At 43.0% G+C, this 21359-nt stretch overlaps 1 protein-coding gene across 2 annotated transcripts in view; it reads right to left on the reverse strand.

Annotated features, from left to right (window-relative positions):
* IPO4 (importin 4) overlaps window positions 1-21359 on the reverse strand; it is a 722238-nt gene that overhangs the window by 148611 nt on the left and 552268 nt on the right. For both annotated transcript variants that reach the window (XM_053702364.1, XM_053702363.1), the window contains exons 26-28: window positions 20851-21059; window positions 20261-20393; window positions 7007-7111 (exon numbers count right to left, since the gene is read on the reverse strand). In XM_053702364.1, the coding sequence (XP_053558339.1) occupies window positions 7007-7111; window positions 20261-20393; window positions 20851-21059 (447 nt within the window). The remainder of the gene's footprint in view (window positions 1-7006; window positions 7112-20260; window positions 20394-20850; window positions 21060-21359) is intronic.

Raw genomic sequence — 21359 nt, forward strand, 5'->3', positions numbered from 1 at the left:
GAGCATGAGGTTAATGACGCTAGTGGGTCTTTCACGCATGCGCAGAAGTTAACATGGATTGGAGATTACAGTGTAAAAATCTGTCAACCAATCTTGGCAAAATGGCGGGCGGACAATCGAAGTACAACGGGGGAGAAATAAAAGGTGAAATCTAAAATTTTCAGACAACTTTGAGCATAATTCATGAATGAACATCAAGGTTATTTGTAATTAACTGTAGAACGGAGTAAGCGACTAAGCCAGACTTGACCTTCACTTTAAAGAATCCGAATCCAGATGCTAAACAATTAATGTAAATCAAGCTATGTTTTTGGTTCTGGAGAATACAAAACAATGCATAATGTATTCAGAGAGGTATGTTGTAGATAAAGTTAGAGCTTATAGAAGTCATGTGCCAGACAAACCTGTGCTGTAGGAGGAATGGTAAGACCCTTACAGGAATCCATACAGCAGCAAGCTAAAGTGTGTTGTCACAATGAATCTGAGAGAATACAGAGGCCATAATAAATGCAATTCTGCCTTTTGTAGAACCTGAGAGAATATACTGTGTATTTGCATGGCACCTGAGGGTTCTTCACTTACATAGAAGAACCAGAATAGTGTAGTTCTGTGACTATACTGCACTTGAGGGACCTCTGAACTTACTTAAAGTGACAGTATACACCAAATTTCAGTTACTGGAATGTAATAGGCACTACTATAAAGAATAATATGCACAGATACCAATATAAAAATTCAGTATAAACTTACTTAGCAGCTCACAATTTAGCACTGTTGATGAGGTTGAGCAGGGACACCCACTGAAAGGGACTGAGAGTAGACCCTCCCCCCTTCCCCTGCATATGAAAAGACCCATTATACAAACAGAAGCAATCTAAAGTCTGTATTCGTCAGTATACATTTAAAACTTTGGGGCTTGGTTAGGAGTCAGCACAATGCTATTTAAAAATAAGCAAAACTATACGTTTTTACAAAAACACCCCCAGATAGGCTGTATAAATGGATCATCTACAAAACATTTATGCAAAGAAAAAACATAATTTATGCTTACCTGATAAATTCCTTTCTTCTGTTGTGTGATCAGTCCACGGGTCATCATTACTTCTGGGATATAACTCCTCCCCAACAGGAAATGCAAGAGGATTCACCCAGCAGAGCTGCATATAGCTCCTCCCCTCTACGTCAGTCCCAGTCATTCGACCAAGAATCAACGAGAAAGGAGTAACCAAGGGTGAAGTGGTGACTGGAGTATAATTTAAAAGATATTTACCTGCCTTAAAAACAGGGCGGGCCGTGGACTGATCACACAACAGAAGAAAGGAATTTATCAGGTAAGCATAAATTATGTTTTCTTCTGTTATGTGTGATCAGTCCACGGGTCATCATTACTTCTGGGATACCAATACCAAAGCAAAAGTACACGGATGACGGGAGGGAAAGGCAGGCTCATTATACAGAAGGAACCACTGCCTGAAGAACCTTTCTCCCAAAAATAGCCTCCGAAGAAGCAAAAGTGTCAAATTTGTAAAATTTGGAAAAAGTATGAAGTGAAGACCAAGTTGCAGCCTTGCAAATCTGTTCAACAGAGGCCTCATTCTTAAAGGCCCAAGTGGAAGCCACAGCTCTAGTGGAGTGAGCTGTAATTCTTTCAGGAGGCTGCTGTCCAGCAGTCTCATAGGCTAAACGTATTATGCTACGAAGCCAAAAAGAGAGAGAGGTAGCAGAAGCTTTTTGACCTCTCCTCTGTCCAGAGTAAACGACAAACAAGGAAGAAGTTTGGCGAAAATCTTTAGTTGCCTGCAAGTAGAACTTGAGGGCACGAACTACATCCAGATTGTGTAAAAGACGTTCCTTCTTTGAAGAAGGATTTGGACACAAGGATGGGACAACAATCTCTTGATTGATGTTCCTGTTAGTGACTACCTTAGGTAAGAACCCAGGTTTAGTACGCAGAACTACCTTGTCTGAGTGAAAAATCAGATAAGGGGAATCACAATGTAAGGCTGATAACTCAGAGACTCTTCGAGCCGAGGAAATAGCCATTAAAAACAGAACTTTCCAAGATAACATTTTTATATCAATGGAATGAAGGGGTTCAAACGGAACACCCTGTAAAACGTTAAGAACTAAGTTTAAACTCCATGGTGGAGCAACAGCTTTAAACACAGGCTTGATCCTAGCTAAAGCCTGACAAAAGGACTGGACGTCTGGATTTTCTGACAGACGTCTGTGTAACAAGATGGACAGAGCTGAAATCTGTCCCTTTAATGAACTAGCTGATAAACCCTTTTCTAAACCTTCTTGTAGAAAAGACAGTATCCTAGCGATCCTAACCTTACTCCAGGAGTAACCTTTGGATTCGCACCAGTATAGGTATTTCCGCCATATTTTATGGTAAATCCTTCTGGTAACAGGCTTCCTAGCCTGAATTAGGGTATCAATAACCGACTCAGAAAAACCACGTTTTGATAAAATCAAGCGTTCAATTTCCAAGCAGTCAGCTTCAGAGAAGTTAGATTTTGATGTTTGAATGGACCCTGTATCAGAAGGTCCTGTCTTAGAGGTAGAGACCAAGGCGGACAGGATGACATGTCCACTAGATCTGCATACCAAGTCCTGCGTGGCCATGCAGGTGCTATTAGAATTACTGATGCTCTCTCCTGTTTGATTTTGGCAATCAATCGAGGAAGCAGCGGGAAGGGTGGAAACACATAAGCCATCCTGAAGTTCCAAGGTGCTGTCAAAGCATCTATCAGAACTGCTCCCGGATCCCTGGATCTGGACCCGTAGCGAGGAAGTTTGGCGTTCTGGCGAGACGCCATGAGATCTATCTCTGGTTTGCCCCAACGTCGAAGTATTTGGGCAAAGACCTCCGGATGAAGTTCCCACTCCCCCGGATGAAAAGTCTGGCGACTCAAGAAATCCGCCTCCCAGTTCTCCACTCCCGGGATGTGGATTGCTGACAGGTGGCAAGAGTGAGACTCTGCCCAGCGAATTATCTTTGATACTTCCATCATTGCTAGGGAGCTTCTTGTCCCTCCCTGATGGTTGATGTAAGCTACAGTCGTGATGTTGTCCGACTGAAACCTGATGAACCCCCGAGTTGTTAACTGGGGCCAAGCCAGAAGGGCATTGAGAACTGCTCTCAATTCCAGAATGTTTATTGGAAGGAGACTCTCCTCCTGATTCCATAGTCCCTGAGCCTTCAGAGAATTCCAGACAGCGCCCCAACCTAGTAGGCTGGCGTCTGTTGTTACAATTGTCCAGTCTGGCCTGCTGAATGGCATCCCCCTGGACAGGTGTGGCCGATAAAGCCACCATAGAAGAGAATTTCTGGTCTCTTGATTCAGATTCAGAGTAGGGGACAAATCTGAGTAATCCCCATTCCACTGACTTAGCATGCATAATTGCAGCGGTCTGAGGTGTAGGCGTGCAAAAGGTACTATGTCCATTGCCGCTACCATTAAGCCGATCACCTCCATGCATTGAGCTACTGACGGGTGTTGAATGGAATGAAGGACGCGGCATGCATTTTGAAGCTTTGTTAACCTGTCTTCTGTCAGGTAAATCTTCATTTCTACAGAATCTATAAGAGTCCCCAAGAATGGAACTCTTGTGAGAGGAAAGAGAGAACTCTTCTTTTCGTTCACTTTCCATCCATGCGACCTTAGAAATGCCAGAACTAACTCTGTATGAGACTTGGCAGTTTGAAAGCTTGAAGCTTGAATTAGAATGTCGTCTAGGTACGGAGCTACCGAAATCCCTCGCGGTCTTAGTACCGCTAGAAGGGCACCCAGAACCTTTGTGAAGATTCTTGGAGCCGTAGCCAATCCGAATGGAAGAGCTACAAACTGGTAGTGCCTGTCTAAGAAGGCAAACCTTAGATACCGGTGATGATCTTTGTGGATCGGTATGTGAAGGTAAGCATCCTTTAAATCCACTGTGGTCATGTACTGACCCTCTTGGATCATGGGTAAGATTGTCCGAATAGTTTCCATTTTGAACGATGGAACTCTTAGGAATTTGTTTAGAGTCTTTAAATCTAAGATTGGCCTGAAAGTTCCCTCTTTTTTGGGAACCACAAACAGGTTTGAGTAGAACCCTTGTCCTTGTTCCGACCGCGGAACCGGATGGATCACTCCCATTAATAACAGATCTTGTACGCAGCGTAGAAACGCTTCTTTCTTTATCTGGTTTGTTGACAACCTTGACAGATGAAATCTCCCTCTTGGGGGAGATAATTTGAAGTCTAGAAGGTATCCCTGCGATATGATCTCTAGAGCCCAGGGATCCTGAACATCTCTTGCCCAGGCCTGGGCGAAGAGAGAGAGTCTGCCCCCCACTAGATCCGGTCCCGGATCGGGGGCTCTCGGTTCATGCTGTCTTTGGGGCAGCAGCAGGTTTCCTGGCCTGCTTGCTCTTGTTCCAGGACTGGTTAGGCTTCCAGCCTTGCCTGTAACGAGCAACAGCTCCTTCCTGTTTTGGTGCAGTGGAGGTTGATGCTGCTCCTGTTTTAAAGTTCCGAAAGGGACGAAAATTAGACTGTCTAGCCTTAGCTTTGGCTTTGTCTTGAGGTAGGGCGTGGCCCTTACCTCCTGTAATGTCAGCGATAATCTCTTTCAAACCGGGCCCAAATAAAGACTGTCCCTTGAAAGGTATATTAAGTAATTTGGACTTAGAAGTAACATCAGCTGACCAGGATTTTAGCCACAGCGCCCTACGTGCCTGTATGGCGAATCCTGAGTTCTTAGCCGTAAGTTTGGTTAAATGTACTACGGCCTCCGAAATGAAGGAATTAGCTAGTTTAAGGACTCTAAGCCTGTCCGTAATGTCGTCTAGCGTAGATGAACTAAGGTTCTCTTCAAGCGACTCAATCCAAAATGCTGCCGCAGCCGTAATCGGCGCGATACATGCAAGGGGTTGTAATATAAAACCTTGTTGAACAAACATTTTCTTAAGGTAACCCTCTAATTTTTTATCCATTGGATCTGAGAAAGCACAGCTATCCTCCACCGGGATAGTGGTACGCTTAGCTAAAGTAGAAACTGCTCCCTCCACCTTGGGGACCGTTTGCCATAAGTCCCTAGTGGTGGCGTCTATTGGAAACATCTTTCTAAATATTGGAGGGGGTGAGAACGGCACACCGGGTCTATCCCACTCCTTAGTAACAATTTCAGTTAGTCTCTTAGGTATAGGAAAAACGTCAGTACTCGCCGGTACCGCAAAGTATTTATCCAACCTACACAGTCTCTCTGGTATTGCAACGGTGTTACAATCGTTGAGAGCTGCTAAGACCTCCCCTAGTAGTACACGGAGGTTCTCCAATTTAAATTTAAAATTTGAAATATCTGAGTCCAATCTGTTTGGATCAGAACCGTCACCCACAGAATGAAGCTCTCCGTCCTCATGCTCTGCGAGCTGTGACGCAGTATCAGACATGGCCCTAGCATTGTCAGCGCACTCTGTTCTCACCCCAGAGTGATCACGCTTGCCTCTTAGTTCTGGTAATTTAGACAAAACTTCAGTCATAACAGTAGCCATATCTTGTAATGTTATCTGTAATGGCCGCCCAGATGTACTAGGCGCCAAAATATCACGCACCTCCCGGGCGGGAGATGCAGGTACTGCCGCGTGAGGCGAGTTAGTCGGCATAACTCTCCCCTCGCAGTTTGGTGAAATTTGTTCACATTGTACAGATTGACTTTTATTTAAAGTAGCATCAATACAGTTAGTACATAAATTTCTATTGGGCTCCACCTTGGCATTGGAACAAATGACACAGATATCTTCCTCTGAGTCAGACATGTTTAACACACTAGCAAAAAAACTTACAACTTGGTTATAATCTTTTTTAGCAAAAAAACGCACTGTGCCTCAAAGAGGTACTAACGATTAAATGACAGTTGAAATAATGAACTGAAAAACTGTTATAGCACCAAACTTTAAAACAACACAATCTTTTAGCAAAGGTTTGTTCCCATTAGTAAAAACAACACTAATTAAATTTGTACATAAGAAAATAAAACAACGTTTTTATTCACAGTCACTATAAGGATTCTCACAGCTCTGCTGAGAGAATTTACCTCCCTTCAAAGAAGTTTGAAGACCCCTGAGATCTGTCAGAGATGAACCGGATCATGCAGGAAATATAAAAGTAACTGACTGGAATTTTTTGATGCGTAGCAAAGAGCGCCAAAAACGGCCCCTCCCTCTCCCACACAGCAGTGAAGAGAAACGAAACTGTCACAATTAAAGCAAAAAAACTGCCAAGTGGAAAATAATGCCCAAATATTTATTCACACAGTACCTCAGCAAAGTTAAACGATTCTACATTCCAGCAAAAACGTTTAACATGAGAATAGTTATTAAAAGGATTAATGACCTTTAACAGAGTAGTTCCGGTGAAATACCATCCCCAGAATACTGAAGTGTATACATACATGTCATTTTAACGGTATGGCAGGCTTTTCTCATCAATTCCATTCAGAAAATAAAAACTGCCACATACCTCAATGCAGATTCATCTGCCCGCTGTCCCCTGATCTGAAGCCTTTACCTCCCTCAGATGGTCGAGAACAGCAATATGATCTTAACGACTCCGGTTAAAATCATAGTAAAAATCTCTGTCAGATTCTTCCTCAAACTCTGCCAGAGAAGTAATAACACGCTCCGGTGCTATTTTAAAATAACAAACTTTTGATTGAAGTCATAAAAACTAAGTATAATCACCATAGTCCTCTCACACATCCTATCTAGTCGTTGGGTGCAAGAGAATGACTGGGACTGACGTAGAGGGGAGGAGCTATATGCAGCTCTGCTGGGTGAATCCTCTTGCATTTCCTGTTGGGGAGGAGTTATATCCCAGAAGTAATGATGACCCGTGGACTGATCACACATAACAGAAGAAATCTAGTGTACAATGTCCCTTTAATATATGTATGTGCTCAGAGTTTAACATTTAAATTGAAGGGAATCTGCTTTACAACTTGTCTTTGTAGCACTATACCTGTGCTGAGAAATGCTCGTACAGGAATGTAATGCATTTAACCACGGTAGTAGTCTCCTCAAAATCTTTTTTTAGTGGTAAAGTACTAAGCATTACTGGAAAAACCTAAGGAGTAATGATGACAGAGAAAAAAAGTTAAATTAGGTTATAACCATATAGCAAAACATAAAATAGAAAAAAATGAATAATGAATTAAATGAAAGTAAAATTACTATGACCTGCTGTAATTGCATTGACCAACTGAAGAGATTTATGGATGGACCAAATGTCACCAAATCCCACTGCATGGTATAAAAGGGTCAACTCTTACCCTTATAAAGAACAAAAACAATCCATTGCACATCTAAAGGTCAAGAATGAAGACTATAAAAACAATCTCAATATTCCCAGGGTAGTCTCCTCAGTAGTGAAGGATTACAGGCAGCATAATAAAATGTACTTATGCTCCCTCTAATGGATTTTACATTACACTGTAAGCATTAAATACATTTACAGTTATGCTGGCTTACTGAGGGAACACTAGAATGTACCCTGTGTGGTAATTTTCCACCTTCCAAGAGTTCCAGGATAAGATACAGACTGTGCAATATAAGCATCCCATGCATTTAGTAAAAAAACAAGCACAAAAGGGGTCTGAATCTGAATACAGTATGTTTTAAAACGTAAAAGCTCTTTAAATGCAACCTATACTGTCTAGACTTTCACAGAAAATAAAGCAATAATGGAACTATTCTTAATGGGACATTAAACAAAAAAAAATGATTTTGTGATTCAGATAGAGCACACAATTTTTACAACTTTACAATATACTTATTTTGTCTATTTTGCTCTGTTGTCTTGGTTTCCTTTGATGAAAAGTAGACCTAGGTAGGCTTAGGAGCTGGGAACTAGCTGCTGATTGATGGCTGCACATATATGCCTCTTGTGATTGGCTTACTGCTATGTTCAGCTAGTAGTGCCCTGCTGCTTCTTCAAGCAAGGATACCAAGAGAATGAAAAATAGATAATAGATGTAAATTGGAAAGCTGTTTATAAATGTATGATCTATCTGATTCATGAAATAAATGTTTGGGTTTTATTTCCCTTTAACTGTCGTTTTAAATATACTTCATTATAAGTAACACAATAATTTCATAAAAAACAGAATTTATGTTTACCTGATAAATTACTTTCTCCAACGGTGTGTCCGGTCCACGGCGTCATCCTTACTTGTGGGATATTCTCTTCCCCAACAGGAAATGGCAAAGAGCCCAGCAAAGCTGGTCACATGATCCCTCCTAGGCTCCGCCTACCCCAGTCATTCGACCGACGTTAAGGAGGAATATTTGCATAGGAGAAACCATATGGTACCGTGGTGACTGTAGTTAAAGAAAATAAATTATCAGACCTGATTAAAAAAACCAGGGCGGGCCGTGGACCGGACACACCGTTGGAGAAAGTAATTTATCAGGTAAACATAAATTCTGTTTTCTCCAACATAGGTGTGTCCGGTCCACGGCGTCATCCTTACTTGTGGGAACCAATACCAAAGCTTTAGGACACGGATGAAGGGAGGGAGCAAATCAGGTCACCTAAATGGAAGGCACCACGGCTTGCAAAACCTTTCTCCCAAAAATAGCCTCAGAAGAAGCAAAAGTATCAAACTTGTAAAATTTGGTAAAAGTGTGCAGTGAAGACCAAGTCGCTGCCCTACATATCTGATCCACAGAAGCCTCGTTCTTGAAGGCCCATGTGGAAGCCACAGCCCTAGTGGAATGAGCTGTGATTCTTTCGGGAGGCTGCCGTCCGGCAGTCTCGTAAGCCAATCTGATGATGCTTTTAATCCAAAAAGAGAGAGAGGTAGAAGTTGCTTTTTGACCTCTCCTTTTACCTGAATAAACAACAAACAAGGAAGATGTTTGTCTAAAATCCTTTGTAGCATCTAAATAGAATTTTAGAGCGCGAACAACATCCAAATTGTGCAACAAACGTTCCTTCTTTGAAACTGGTTTCGGACACAGAGAAGGTACGATAATCTCCTGGTTAATGTTTTTGTTAGAAACAACTTTTGGAAGAAAACCAGGTTTAGTACGTAAAACCACCTTATCTGCATGGAACACCAGATAAGGAGGAGAACACTGCAGAGCAGATAATTCTGAAACTCTTCTAGCAGAAGAAATTGCAACTAAAAACAAAACTTTCCAAGATAATAACTTAATATCAACGGAATGTAAGGGTTCAAACGGAACCCCCTGAAGAACTGAAAGAACTAAATTGAGACTCCAAGGAGGAGTCAAAGGTTTGTAAACAGGCTTAATTCTAACCAGAGCCTGAACAAAGGCTTGAACATCTGGCACAGCTGCCAGCTTTTTGTGAAGTAACACAGACAAGGCAGAAATCTGTCCCTTCAGGGAACTTGCAGATAATCCTTTTTCCAATCCTTCTTGAAGGAAGGATAGAATCTTAGGAATCTTAACCTTGTCCCAAGGGAATCCATTAGATTCACACCAACAGATATATTTTTTCCAAATTTTGTGGTAAATCTTTCTAGTTACAGGCTTTCTGGCCTGAACAAGAGTATCGATAACAGAATCCGAGAACCCTCGCTTCGATAAGATCAAGCGTTCAATCTCCAAGCAGTCAGCTGGAGTGAAACCAGATTCGGATGTTCGAACGGACCCTGAACAAGAAGGTCTCGTCTCAAAGGTAGCTTCCAAGGTGGAGCCGATGACATATTCACCAGATCTGCATACCAAGTCCTGCGTGGCCACGCAGGAGCTATCAAGATCACCGACGCCCTCTCCTGATTGATCCTGGCTACCAGCCTGGGGATGAGAGGAAACGGCGGGAACACATAAGCTAGTTTGAAGGTCCAAGGTGCTACTAGTGCATCCACTAGAGCCGCCTTGGGATCCCTGGATCTGGACCCGTAGCAAGGAACTTTGAAGTTCTGACGAGAGGCCATCAGATCCATGTCTGGAATGCCCCACAGCTGAGTGACTTGGGCAAAGATTTCCGGATGGAGTTCCCACTCCCCCGGATGCAATGTCTGACGACTCAGAAAATCCGCTTCCCAATTTTCCACTCCTGGGATGTGGATAGCAGACAGGTGGCAGGAGTGAGACTCCGCCCATAGAATGATTTTGGTCACTTCTTCCATCGCTAGGGAACTCCTTGTTCCCCCCTGATGGTTGATGTACGCAACAGTTGTCATGTTGTCTGATTGAAACCGTATGAACTTGGTCCTCGCTAGCTGAGGCCAAGCCTTGAGAGCATTGAATATCGCTCTCAGTTCCAGAATATTTATCGGTAGAAGAGATTCTTCCCGAGACCAAAGACCCTGAGCTTTCAGGGATCCCCAGACCGCGCCCCAGCCCATCAGACTGGCGTCGGTCGTGACAATGACCCACTCTGGTCTGCGGAATGTCATCCCTTGTGACAGGTTGTCCAGGGACAGCCACCAACGGATTGAGTCTCTGGTCCTCTGATTTACTTGTATCTTCGGAGACAAGTCTGTATAGTCCCCATTCCACTGACTGAGCATGCACAGTTGTAATGGTCTCAGATGAATGCGCGCAAAAGGAACTATGTCCATTGCCGCTACCATCAACCCGATCACTTCCATGCACTGAGCTATGGAAGGAAGAGGAACGGAATGAAGTATCCGACAAGAGTTTAGAAGTTTTGTTTTTCTGGCCTCTGTCAGAAAAATCCTCATTTCTAAGGAGTCTATTATTGTTCCCAAGAAGGGAACCCTTGTTGACGGAGATAGAGAACTCTTTTCCACGTTCACTTTCCATCCGTGAGATCTGAGAAAGGCCAGGACAATGTCCGTGTGAGCCTTTGCTTGAGGAAGGGACGACGCTTGAATCAGAATGTCGTCCAAGTAAGGTACTACAGCAATGCCCCTTGGTCTTAGCACAGCTAGAAGGGACCCTAGTACCTTTGTGAAAATCCTTGGAGCAGTGGCTAATCCGAAAGGAAGCGCCACGAACTGGTAATGCTTGTCCAGGAATGCGAACCTTAGGAACCGATGATGTTCCTTGTGGATAGGAATATGTAGATACGCATCCTTTAAATCCACCGTGGTCATGAATTGACCTTCCTGGATGGAAGGAAGAATAGTTCGAATGGTTTCCATCTTGAACGATGGAACCTTGAGAAACTTGTTTAAGATCTTGAGATCTAAGATTGGTCTGAACGTTCCCTCTTTTTTGGGAACTATGAACAGATTGGAGTAGAACCCCATCCCTTGTTCTCTTAATGGAACAGGATGAATCACTCCCATTTTTAACAGGTCTTCTACACAATGTAAGAATGCCTGTCTTTTTATGTGGTCTGAAGACAACTGAGACCTGTGGAACCTCCCCCTTGGGGGAAGTCCCTTGAATTCCAGAAGATAACCTTGGGAGACTATTTCTAGCGCCCAAGGATCCAGAACATCTCTTGCCCAAGCCTGAGCGAAGAGAGAGAGTCTGCCCCCCACCAGATCCGGTCCCGGATCGGGGGCCAACATTTCATGCTGTCTTGGTAGCAGTGGCAGGTTTCTTGGCCTGCTTTCCCTTGTTCCAGCCTTGCATTGGTCTCCAAGCTGGCTTGGCTTGAGAAGTATTACCCTCTTGCTTAGAGGACGTAGCACTTTGGGCTGGTCCGTTTCTACGAAAGGGACGAAAATTAGGTTTATTTTTCGCCTTGAAAGGCCGATCCTGAGGAAGGGCGTGGCCCTTACCCCCAGTGATATCAGAGATAATCTCTTTCAAGTCAGGGCCAAACAGCGTTTTCCCCTTGAAAGGAATGTTAAGTAGCTTGTTCTTGGAAGACGCATCAGCCGACCAAGATTTCAACCAAAGCGCTCTGCGCGCCACAATAGCAAACCCAGAATTCTTAGCCGCTAACCTAGCCAATTGCAAAGTGGCGTCTAGGGTGAAAGAATTAGCCAATTTTAGAGCATTGATTCTGTCCATAATCTCCTCATAAGGAGGAGAATCACTATCGACCGCCTTTATCAGCTCATCGAACCAGAAACATGCGGCTGTAGCGACAGGGACAATGCATGAAATTGGTTGTAGAAGGTAACCCTGCTGAACAAACATCTTTTTAAGCAAACCTTCTAATTTTTTATCCATAGGATCTTTGAAAGCACAACTATCCTCTATGGGTATAGTGGTGCGTTTGTTTAAAGTGGAAACCGCTCCCTCGACCTTGGGGACTGTCTGCCATAAGTCCTTTCTGGGGTCGACCATAGGAAACAATTTTTTAAATATGGGGGGAGGGACGAAAGGAATACCGGGCCTTTCCCATTCTTTATTAACAATGTCCGCCACCCACTTGGGTATAGGAAAAGCTTCTGGGAGCCCCGGCACCTCTAGGAACTTGTCCATTTTACATAGTTTCTCTGGGATGACCAACTTGTCACAATCATCCAGAGTGGATAATACCTCCTTAAGCAGAATGCGGAGATGTTCCAACTTAAATTTAAATGTAATCACATCAGGTTCAGCTTGTTGAGAAATGTTCCCTGAATCAGTAATTTCTCCCTCAGACAAAACCTCCCTGGCCCCATCAGACTGGGTTAGGGGCCCTTCAGAAACATTAATATCAGCGTCGTCATGCTCTTCAGTATCTAAAACAGAGCAGTCGCGCTTACGCTGATAAGTGTTCATTTTGGCTAAAATGTTTTTGACAGAATTATCCATTACAGCCGTTAATTGTTGCATAGTAAGGAGTATTGGCGCGCTAGATGTACTAGGGGCCTCCTGAGTGGGCAAGACTCGTGTAGACGAAGGAGGGAATGATGCAGTACCATGCTTACTCCCCTCACTTGAGGAATCATCTTGGGCATCATTGTCATTGTCACATAAATCACATTTATTTAAATGAATAGGAATTCTGGCTTCCCCACATTCAGAACACAGTCTATCTGGTAGTTCAGACATGTTAAACAGGCATAAACTTGATAACAAAGTACAAAAAACGTTTTAAAATAAAACCGTTACTGTCACTTTAAATTTTAAACTGAACACACTTTATTACTGCAATTGCGAAAAAACATGAAGGAATTGTTCAAAATTCACCAAATTTTCACCACAGTGTCTTAAAGCCTTAAAGGTATTGCACACCAAATTTGGAAGCTTTAACCCTTAAAATAACGGAACCGGAGCCGTTTTGAACTTTAACCCCTTTACAGTCCCTGGTATCTGCTTTGCTGAGACCCAACCAAGCCCAAAGGGGAATACGATACCAAATGACGCCTTCAGAAAGTCTTTTCTAAGTATCAGAGCTCCTCTCACATGCGACTGCATGCCATGCCTCTCAAAAACAAGTGCGCAACACCGGCGCGAAAATGAGGCTCTGCCTATGCTTTGGGAAAGCCCCTAAAGAATAAGGTGTCTAAAACAGTGCCTGCCGATATTATTATATCAAAATACCCAGATAAAATGATTCCTCAAGGCTAAATATGTGTTAATAATGAATCGATTTAGCCCAGAAAAAGTCTACAGTCTTAATAAGCCCTTGTGAAGCCCTTATTTACGATCGTAATAAACATGGCTTACCGGATCCCATAGGGAAAATGACAGCTTCCAGCATTACATCGTCTTGTTAGAATGTGTCATACCTCAAGCAGCAAGAGACTGCTCACTGTTCCCCCAACTGAAGTTAATTGCTCTCAACAGTCCTGTGTGGAACAGCCATGGATTTTAGTGACGGTTGCTAAAATCATTTTCCTCATACAAACAGAAATCTTCATCTCTTTTCTGTTTCTGAGTAAATAGTACATACCAGCACTATTTCAAAATAACAAACTCTTGATTGAATAATAAAAACTACAGTTAAACACTAAAAAACTCTAAGCCATCTCCGTGGAGATGTTGCCTGTACAACGGCAAAGAGAATGACTGGGGTAGGCGGAGCCTAGGAGGGATCATGTGACCAGCTTTGCTGGGCTCTTTGCCATTTCCTGTTGGGGAAGAGAATATCCCACAAGTAAGGATGACGCCGTGGACCGGACACACCTATGTTGGAGAAACAGAATTTATGCTTACCTGATAAATTACTTTCTCCAACGGTGTGTCCGGTCCACGGCGTCATCCTTACTTGTGGGAAATATCTCTTCCCCAACAGGAAATGGCAAAGAGTCCCAGCAAAAGCTGGCCATATAGTCCCTCCTAGGCTCCGCCCACCCCAGTCATTCGACCGACGGAAAGGAGGAAAAAACAGGAGAAACTATAGGGCGCCGTGGTGACTGTAGTTAGAGAAAATAATTCATCAAACCTGATTAAAAAACCAGGGCGGGCCGTGGACCGGACACACCGTTGGAGAAAGTAATTTATCAGGTAAGCATAAATTCTGTTTTCTCCAACATTGGTGTGTCCGGTCCACGGCGTCATGCTTACTTGTGGGAACCAATACCAAAGCTTTAGGACACGGATGAAGGGAGAGAGCAAATCAGGTTACCTAAACGGAAGGCACCACGGCTTGCAAAACCTTACTCCCAAAAATAGCCTCCGAAGAAGCAAAAGTATCAAATTTGTAAAATTTGGCAAAAAGTGTGCAGTGAAGACCAAGTCGCTGCCTTACATATCTGGTCAACAGAAGCCTCGTTCTTGAAGGCCCATGTGGAAGCCACAGCCCTAGTGGAGTGAGCTGTGATTCTTTCAGGAGGCTGCCGTCCGGCAGTCTCGTAAGCCAATCGGATGATGCTTTTAAGCCAAAAGGAAAGAGAGGTAGAAGTCGCTTTTTGACCTCTCCTTTTACCAGAATAGACAACAAACAGAGAAGATGTTTGCCTGAAATCTTTTGTAGCTTCTAAATAGAATTTTAGAGCACGGACTATGTCCAAATTGTGTAACAAACGTTCCTTCTTTGAAACTGGATTCGGACACAAAGAAGGTACAACTATCTCCTGGTTAATATTTTTGTTAGAAACAACCTTTGGAAGAAAACCAGGCGTAGTACGCAAAACCACCTTATCTGCATGGAACACCAGATAGGGCGGAGAACACTGCAGAGCAGATAACTCTGAAACTCTTCTAGCAGAAGAAATAGCAACCAAAAACAAAACTTTCCAAGATAACAACTTAATATATATGGAATGTAGAGGTTCAAACGGAACCCCTTGAAGAACTGAAAGAACTAGATTTAAACTCCAGGGAGGAGTCAAAGGTCTGTAAACAGGCTTGATCCTAACCAGAGCCTGAACAAATGCTTGAACATCTGGCACAGCTGCAAGTCGTTTGTGTAATAAGACAGATAAAGCAGAAATCTGTCCCTTTAGAGAACTCGCTGATAATCCTTTATCCAAACCTTCTTGTAGAAAGGAAAGGATCTTAGGAATTTTGATCTTATTCCATAAGAATCCCTTGGATTCACACCAGCAGATATATCTTTTCCATATTTTATGGTAAATTTTTCTAGTTACCGGTTTTCTGGCTTGAACTAGAATATCTATCACAGAATCTGAAAACCCACGCTTTGATAGAATCAAGCGTTCAATTTCCAAGCCGTCAGCTGGAGGGAGACCAGATTTGGATGTTCGAATGGACCCTGTACAAGAAGATCCTGTCTCAAAGGTAGCTTCCATGGTGGAACCGATGACATATTCACCAGGTCTGCATACCAAGTCCTGCGTGGCCATCAAGATCACCAAGGCCCTCTCCTGTTTGATCCTGGCTACCAGCCTGGGAATGAGAGGAAACGGTGAAAACACATAGGCTAGGTGGAAGGTCCAAGGCGCTACTAGTGCATCCACTAGAGTCACCTTGGGATCCCTGGATCTGGACCCGTAGCAAGGAACCTTGAAGTTCTGACGAGACGCCATCAGATCCATGTATGGAATGCCCCATAATTGAGTCAACTGGGCAAAGATCTCCGGGTGGAGTTCCCACTCCACCGGATGGAATGTCTGACGACTCAGATAATCCGCTTCCCAGTTTTCCACACCTGGGATGTGGATCGCAGATAGGTGGCAGGAGTGATCCTCCGCCCATTGTAATTATTTTGGTCACTTCTTTCATCGCCAGGGAACTCCTTGTTCCCCCCTGATGATTGATATAAGCAACAGTCGTCATGTTGTCTGAATCTTATGAATCTGGCCTTTGCTAGCTGAGGCCAAGCCCTGAGAGCATTGAATATCGCTCTCAGTTCCAGAATGTTTATCAGGAGAAGAGACTCTTCCCGAGACCATAGTCCCTGAGCTTTCAGGGATTCCCAGACCGCGCCCCAGCCCACTAGACTGGCGTCGGTCGTGACGATGACCCACTCTGGTCTGCGGAAGCTCATTCCCTGTGATAGGTGGTCCAGGGTTAGCCACCAACGGAGTGAATCTCTGGTCTTCTGATCTACTTGAATCACTGGAGACAAGTTTGTATAGTCCCCATTCCACTGCTTCAGCATGCACAGTTGTAATGGTCTTAGATGAATTCGCGCAAAAGGAACTATGTCCATTGCTGCAACCATCAACCCTACTACTTCCATGCACTGAGCTACGGAAGGACGAGGAATAGAATGAAGAACTTGACAAGCGTTTAGAAGTTTTGACTTTCTGACTTCTGTCAGGAAAATCCTCATTTCTAAAGAATCTATTATTGTTCCCAAGAAGGGAACTCTTGTCGACGGAGACAGGGAACTTTTTTCTATGTTCACCTTCCATCCGTGAGATCTGAGAAAGGCCAGAACGATGTCTGCATGAGCCTTTGCCTTTGAAAGAGACGACGCTTGTATTAGAATGTCGTCCAAGTATGGTACTACTGCAATGCCCCTCGGTCTTAGAACCGCTAGAAGGGACCCGAGTACCTTTGTGAAAATCCTTGGAGCAGTGGCTAACCCGAATGGGAGGGCCACAAACTGGTAATGTTTGTCCAGAAAGGCGAACCTTAGGAACTGATGATGTTCTTTGTGGATAGGAATATGTAGATACGCATCCTTTAGATCCACGGTAGTCATAAATTGACCTTCCTGGATTGTAGTTAGAATCGTTCGAATGGTTTCCATTTTGAACGATGGCACTCTGAGAAATTTGTTTAGGATTTTTAAATCCAGAATTGGTCTGAAGGTTCCCTCTTTTTTGGGAACTACGAACAGATTTGAGTAAAATCCCATTCCTTGTTCCGCCATTGGAACTGGGTGTATCACTCCCATCTTTAACAGGTCTTCTACACAATGTAAGAATGCCTGTCTCTTTATTTGGTTTGAGGATAAGTGAGACATGTGGAACCTTCCCCTTGGGGGTAGTTCCTTGAATTCCAGAAGATAACCCTGAGAAACTATTTCTAGCGTCCAGGGATCCTGAACATCTCTTGCCCAAGCCTGAGCAAAGAGAGAGAGTCTGCCCCCTACTAGATCCGGTCCCGGATCGGGGGCTACTCCTTCATGCTGTTTTGTTAGCAGCAGCAGGCTTCTTGGCCTGCTTACCCTTGTTCCAGCCTTGCATCGGTTTCCAGGCTGGTTTGGTTTGTGAAGCGTTACTCTCTTGTTTAGAGGATGCCGAGTTAGAGGTCGGTCCGTTCCTGAAATTGCGAAAGGAACGAAAATTAGACTTATTCTTGGCTTTGAAAGGCCTATCTTGTGGAAGGGCATGGCCCTTTCCCCCAGTGATGTCAGAAATAATCTCTTTCAATTCTGGCCCAAAGAGAGTTTTACCCTTGAAGGGGATATTAAGCAATTTTGTCTTGGAAGATACATCCGCTGACCAAGACTTTAGCCAAAGCGCTCTGCGCGCCACAATTGCAAACCCTGAATTTTTCGCCGCTAATCTAGCTAATTGCAAAGCGGCATCTAAAATAAAAGAATTAGCCAACTTGAGTGCGTGAACTCTGTCCATAACCTCCTCATACGGAGTCTCTCTACTGAGCGACTTCTCTAGTTCCTCGAACCAGAACCACGCTGCTGTAGTGACAGGAACAATGCACGAAATGGGTTGCAGGAGGTAACCTTGCTGTACAAAAATCTTTTTAAGCAATCCCTCCAATTTTTTATCCATAGGATCTTTGAAAGCACAATTATCCTCGATAGGGATAGTAGTGCGCTTGTTTAGAGTAGAAACTGCCCCCTCGACCTTAGGGACTGTCTGCCATAAGTCCTTTCTGGGGTCGACCATAGGAAATAATTTTTTAAATATAGGAGGGGGGGACAAAAGGTATGCCGGGCTTCTCCCACTCCTTATTCACTATGTCCGCCACCCGCTTGGGTATAGGAAAAGCGTCGGGTGCACCGGAACCTCTAGGAACTTGTCCATTTTGCATAATTTTTCTGGAATGACCAGGTTGTCACAATCATCCAGAGTAGATAACACCTCCTTAAGCAGTGCGCGGAGATGCTCTAATTTTAATTTAAATGTCACAACATCAGGTTCAGCCTGTTGAGAAATTCTACCTGAATCTGAAATTTCCCCATCTGACAAAACCTCCCTCATGGCCCCTTCAGATTGGTGTGAGGGTATGACAGAGCAATTATCATCAGCGCCCTCCTGCTCTTCAGTGTTTAAAACAGAGCAATCGCGCTTTCTCTGATATGCAGGCATTTTGGATAAAATATTTGCTATGGAGTTATCCATTACAGCCGTCAATTGTTGCATGGTAATAAGCATTGGCGCGCTAGAAGTACTAGGGGCCTCCTGCGTGGGCAAAACTGGTATAGACACAGAAGGAGATGATGTAGAACCATGTCTATTCCCTTCATCTGATGAATCATCTTGGGCAACTTCATTATCTGTGGCAGTACTGTCCTTACTTTGTTTGGACGCTATGGCACAATTATCACACAATTTTGAAGGGGGAGACACATTGACATTCATACATATAGAACATAGCTTATCTGAAGGTGCAGACATGTTAAACAGGCTTAAACTTGTCAATAAAGTACAAAAAAACGTTTTAAAACAAAAACGTTACTGTCTCTTTAAATTTTAAATAGTGTACACTTTATTACTGAATATGTGAAAAAGTATGAAGGAATTGTTCAAAAATTACCAAATTTTCACCACAGTGTCTTAAAGCATTCAAAGTATTGCACACCAATTTTCAAAGCTTTAACCCTTAAAATAAAGAAACCGGAGCCGGTTACAGTTTTAACCCCTCTACAGTCCCAGCTACAGCCTTTGCTGCGACTTTACCAAACCCAGAGGGGAATACGATACCAAATGAAGCCTTCTAGGAACTTTTCCAACTACTTTAGGATCCTCACACATGCATCTGCATGTCTTGCTCTCAAAAAGTAACTGCGCAGTAATGGCGCGAAAATGAGGCTCAGCCTACAACTGGGAAGGCCCTTCCTGACTGGAAAGGTGCCTAACACAGTGCCTGACGTTAAAAAACGTTCCCCAAGCTTTAAAGTGTGAATTACAAGCATAAACATGTATAAAATGCCCAAATAAAGGAATCGATTTTGCCCATAAAAGTGTCTACCAGTTTTATAACCCATATTAAGCCCTTTATTCTGTTTGAGACTAAGAAAATGGCTTACCGGTCCCCATGAGGGGAAATGACAGCCTTCCAGCATTACACAGTCTTGTTAGAAATATGGCTAGTCATACCTTAAGCAGAAAAAGTCTGCTAAGTGTTTCCCCCAACTGAAGTTACTTCATCTCAACAGTCCTATGTGGAAACAGCACACGATTTTAGTTACTGTCTGCTAAAATCATCTTCCTCTCACAAACAGAACTCTTCATCTTTTTCTGTTTCAGAGTAAATAGTACATACCAGCACTATTTTAAAATAACAAACTCTTGATAGTAGAATAAAAAACTACAACTAAAACACCACATACTCTTAACCATCTCCGTGGAGATGTTGCCTGTGCAACGGCAAAGAGAATGACTGGGGTGGGCGGAGCCTAGGAGGGACTATATGGCCAGCTTTTGCTGGGACTCTTTGCCATTTCCTGTTGGGGAAGAGATATTTCCCACAAGTAAGGATGACGCCGTGGACCGGACACACCAATGTTGGAGAAATACCCATCATTAAACAAAGAACAATAGAGATGCAGCTACACAAAAAACAGATTAAACAATGAAAAGGAAATCCTATATAGGTATGCAACAAAACAAAAATACAAGTGTTGTTTTATATATCATGTAGAGATCTGGTGAAGTATCTGTCCATCCACACACAGAGGAGGAATAATCTCAGTGCAAGGCTGCTATGGTGTACAAAGAAGGCAATTATAAATGATAGAAATGAAGGTGTTACATGGCAGAGTATGAAAACAAATCTTTATTTACCTCATACAGTTGCTGAAGGGATGTTTAGTAGCACAGTAAATAGGAGATGATGTTCTTACCTGTCCAATAGGAACCCCCTGCGGATGACTAATTATCATTCGACTCACTGCTCCACATACATTATCCCTGACCCACAAGTCTTTGTCAGAACTAATTAGTGAGGAAAAGAGGGTGAGCAGTTTTGGGTAATGTCTGTGTTAGAATCAAGGAAAAAAAACAAGAGTGTTTATAGCTATTTTAAATCCAATTTAACAAATAGTATTCTTAACAAATTCTGTATTTTCACAGACTAAACGTAATTTAGTAATGCCATTGCTGCTTTCCGCTGCTTTTGCCTCTTAATCCTTTGTTGATATGAAAGAGATTGAACGGAGCACACATTTGGAGGGCGGTGGAATGGACAGTAAGAAGAAGAAATGTAATTCGTGCTTTCAAGTACAGCAAATGGAAACATTTTGACCTAGGTAAGTATTGTATTTAACCTATTAAAATGATGCCATTTTCTAAAATTGCTTTTATGCTCCTTTAAAACTAAAGAGACAAGAGGTGTACTAAGAATTCTCTGAGAACAAAGGTGAAGAGAAAGGCCAGAAGCTGTTAATGTGTAAAGTAACAAACAGAGCACAAACATGACAAACATTTAGGATACTGATGCATGGAAGCACCTCCATGCTCTGCCAGGACACCAAGTCCAAATACTGAGTTACTGCGCACTTCATCATCTTCATCTTTTGCCCCTGAGAGCATTGCAGGGAAAATCTGTGGTACAAACTGCTCTGCTGTTGTCCCAAGAACTGCTGTGCACTCAGCCAGAGTTCCCAATGAAAAAGACTTCTGTGCCACGGAGCAACTGGGCTTCTACAAATAAGAAAAGGAGATGTTCAGTGTCCCAATATAAACGCTAATACAATAATGCACAGTCACACGATACTGTAGATGTACTCATATGAGGCATAGAATACTCACATGCATATATAATCTGATTCATACTGACCAATATATTCATTTCATGATATCATATTCTGTACTTTAGTGTCTACAGCTTAATGGATATTGGAAAAAGGTTGAAACTGCTGTAACAACGCAACAATTCCTTGTGGAATGGACAGAAACCTGTATGTCTCCCCAGCTTGTCAATACAGATGCACAGATAGTGAA

This window comes from Bombina bombina, chromosome 2 (genome assembly GCF_027579735.1).
Source record: "Bombina bombina isolate aBomBom1 chromosome 2, aBomBom1.pri, whole genome shotgun sequence".
In the NCBI taxonomy this organism is placed as follows: Eukaryota; Metazoa; Chordata; class Amphibia; order Anura; family Bombinatoridae; genus Bombina; species Bombina bombina.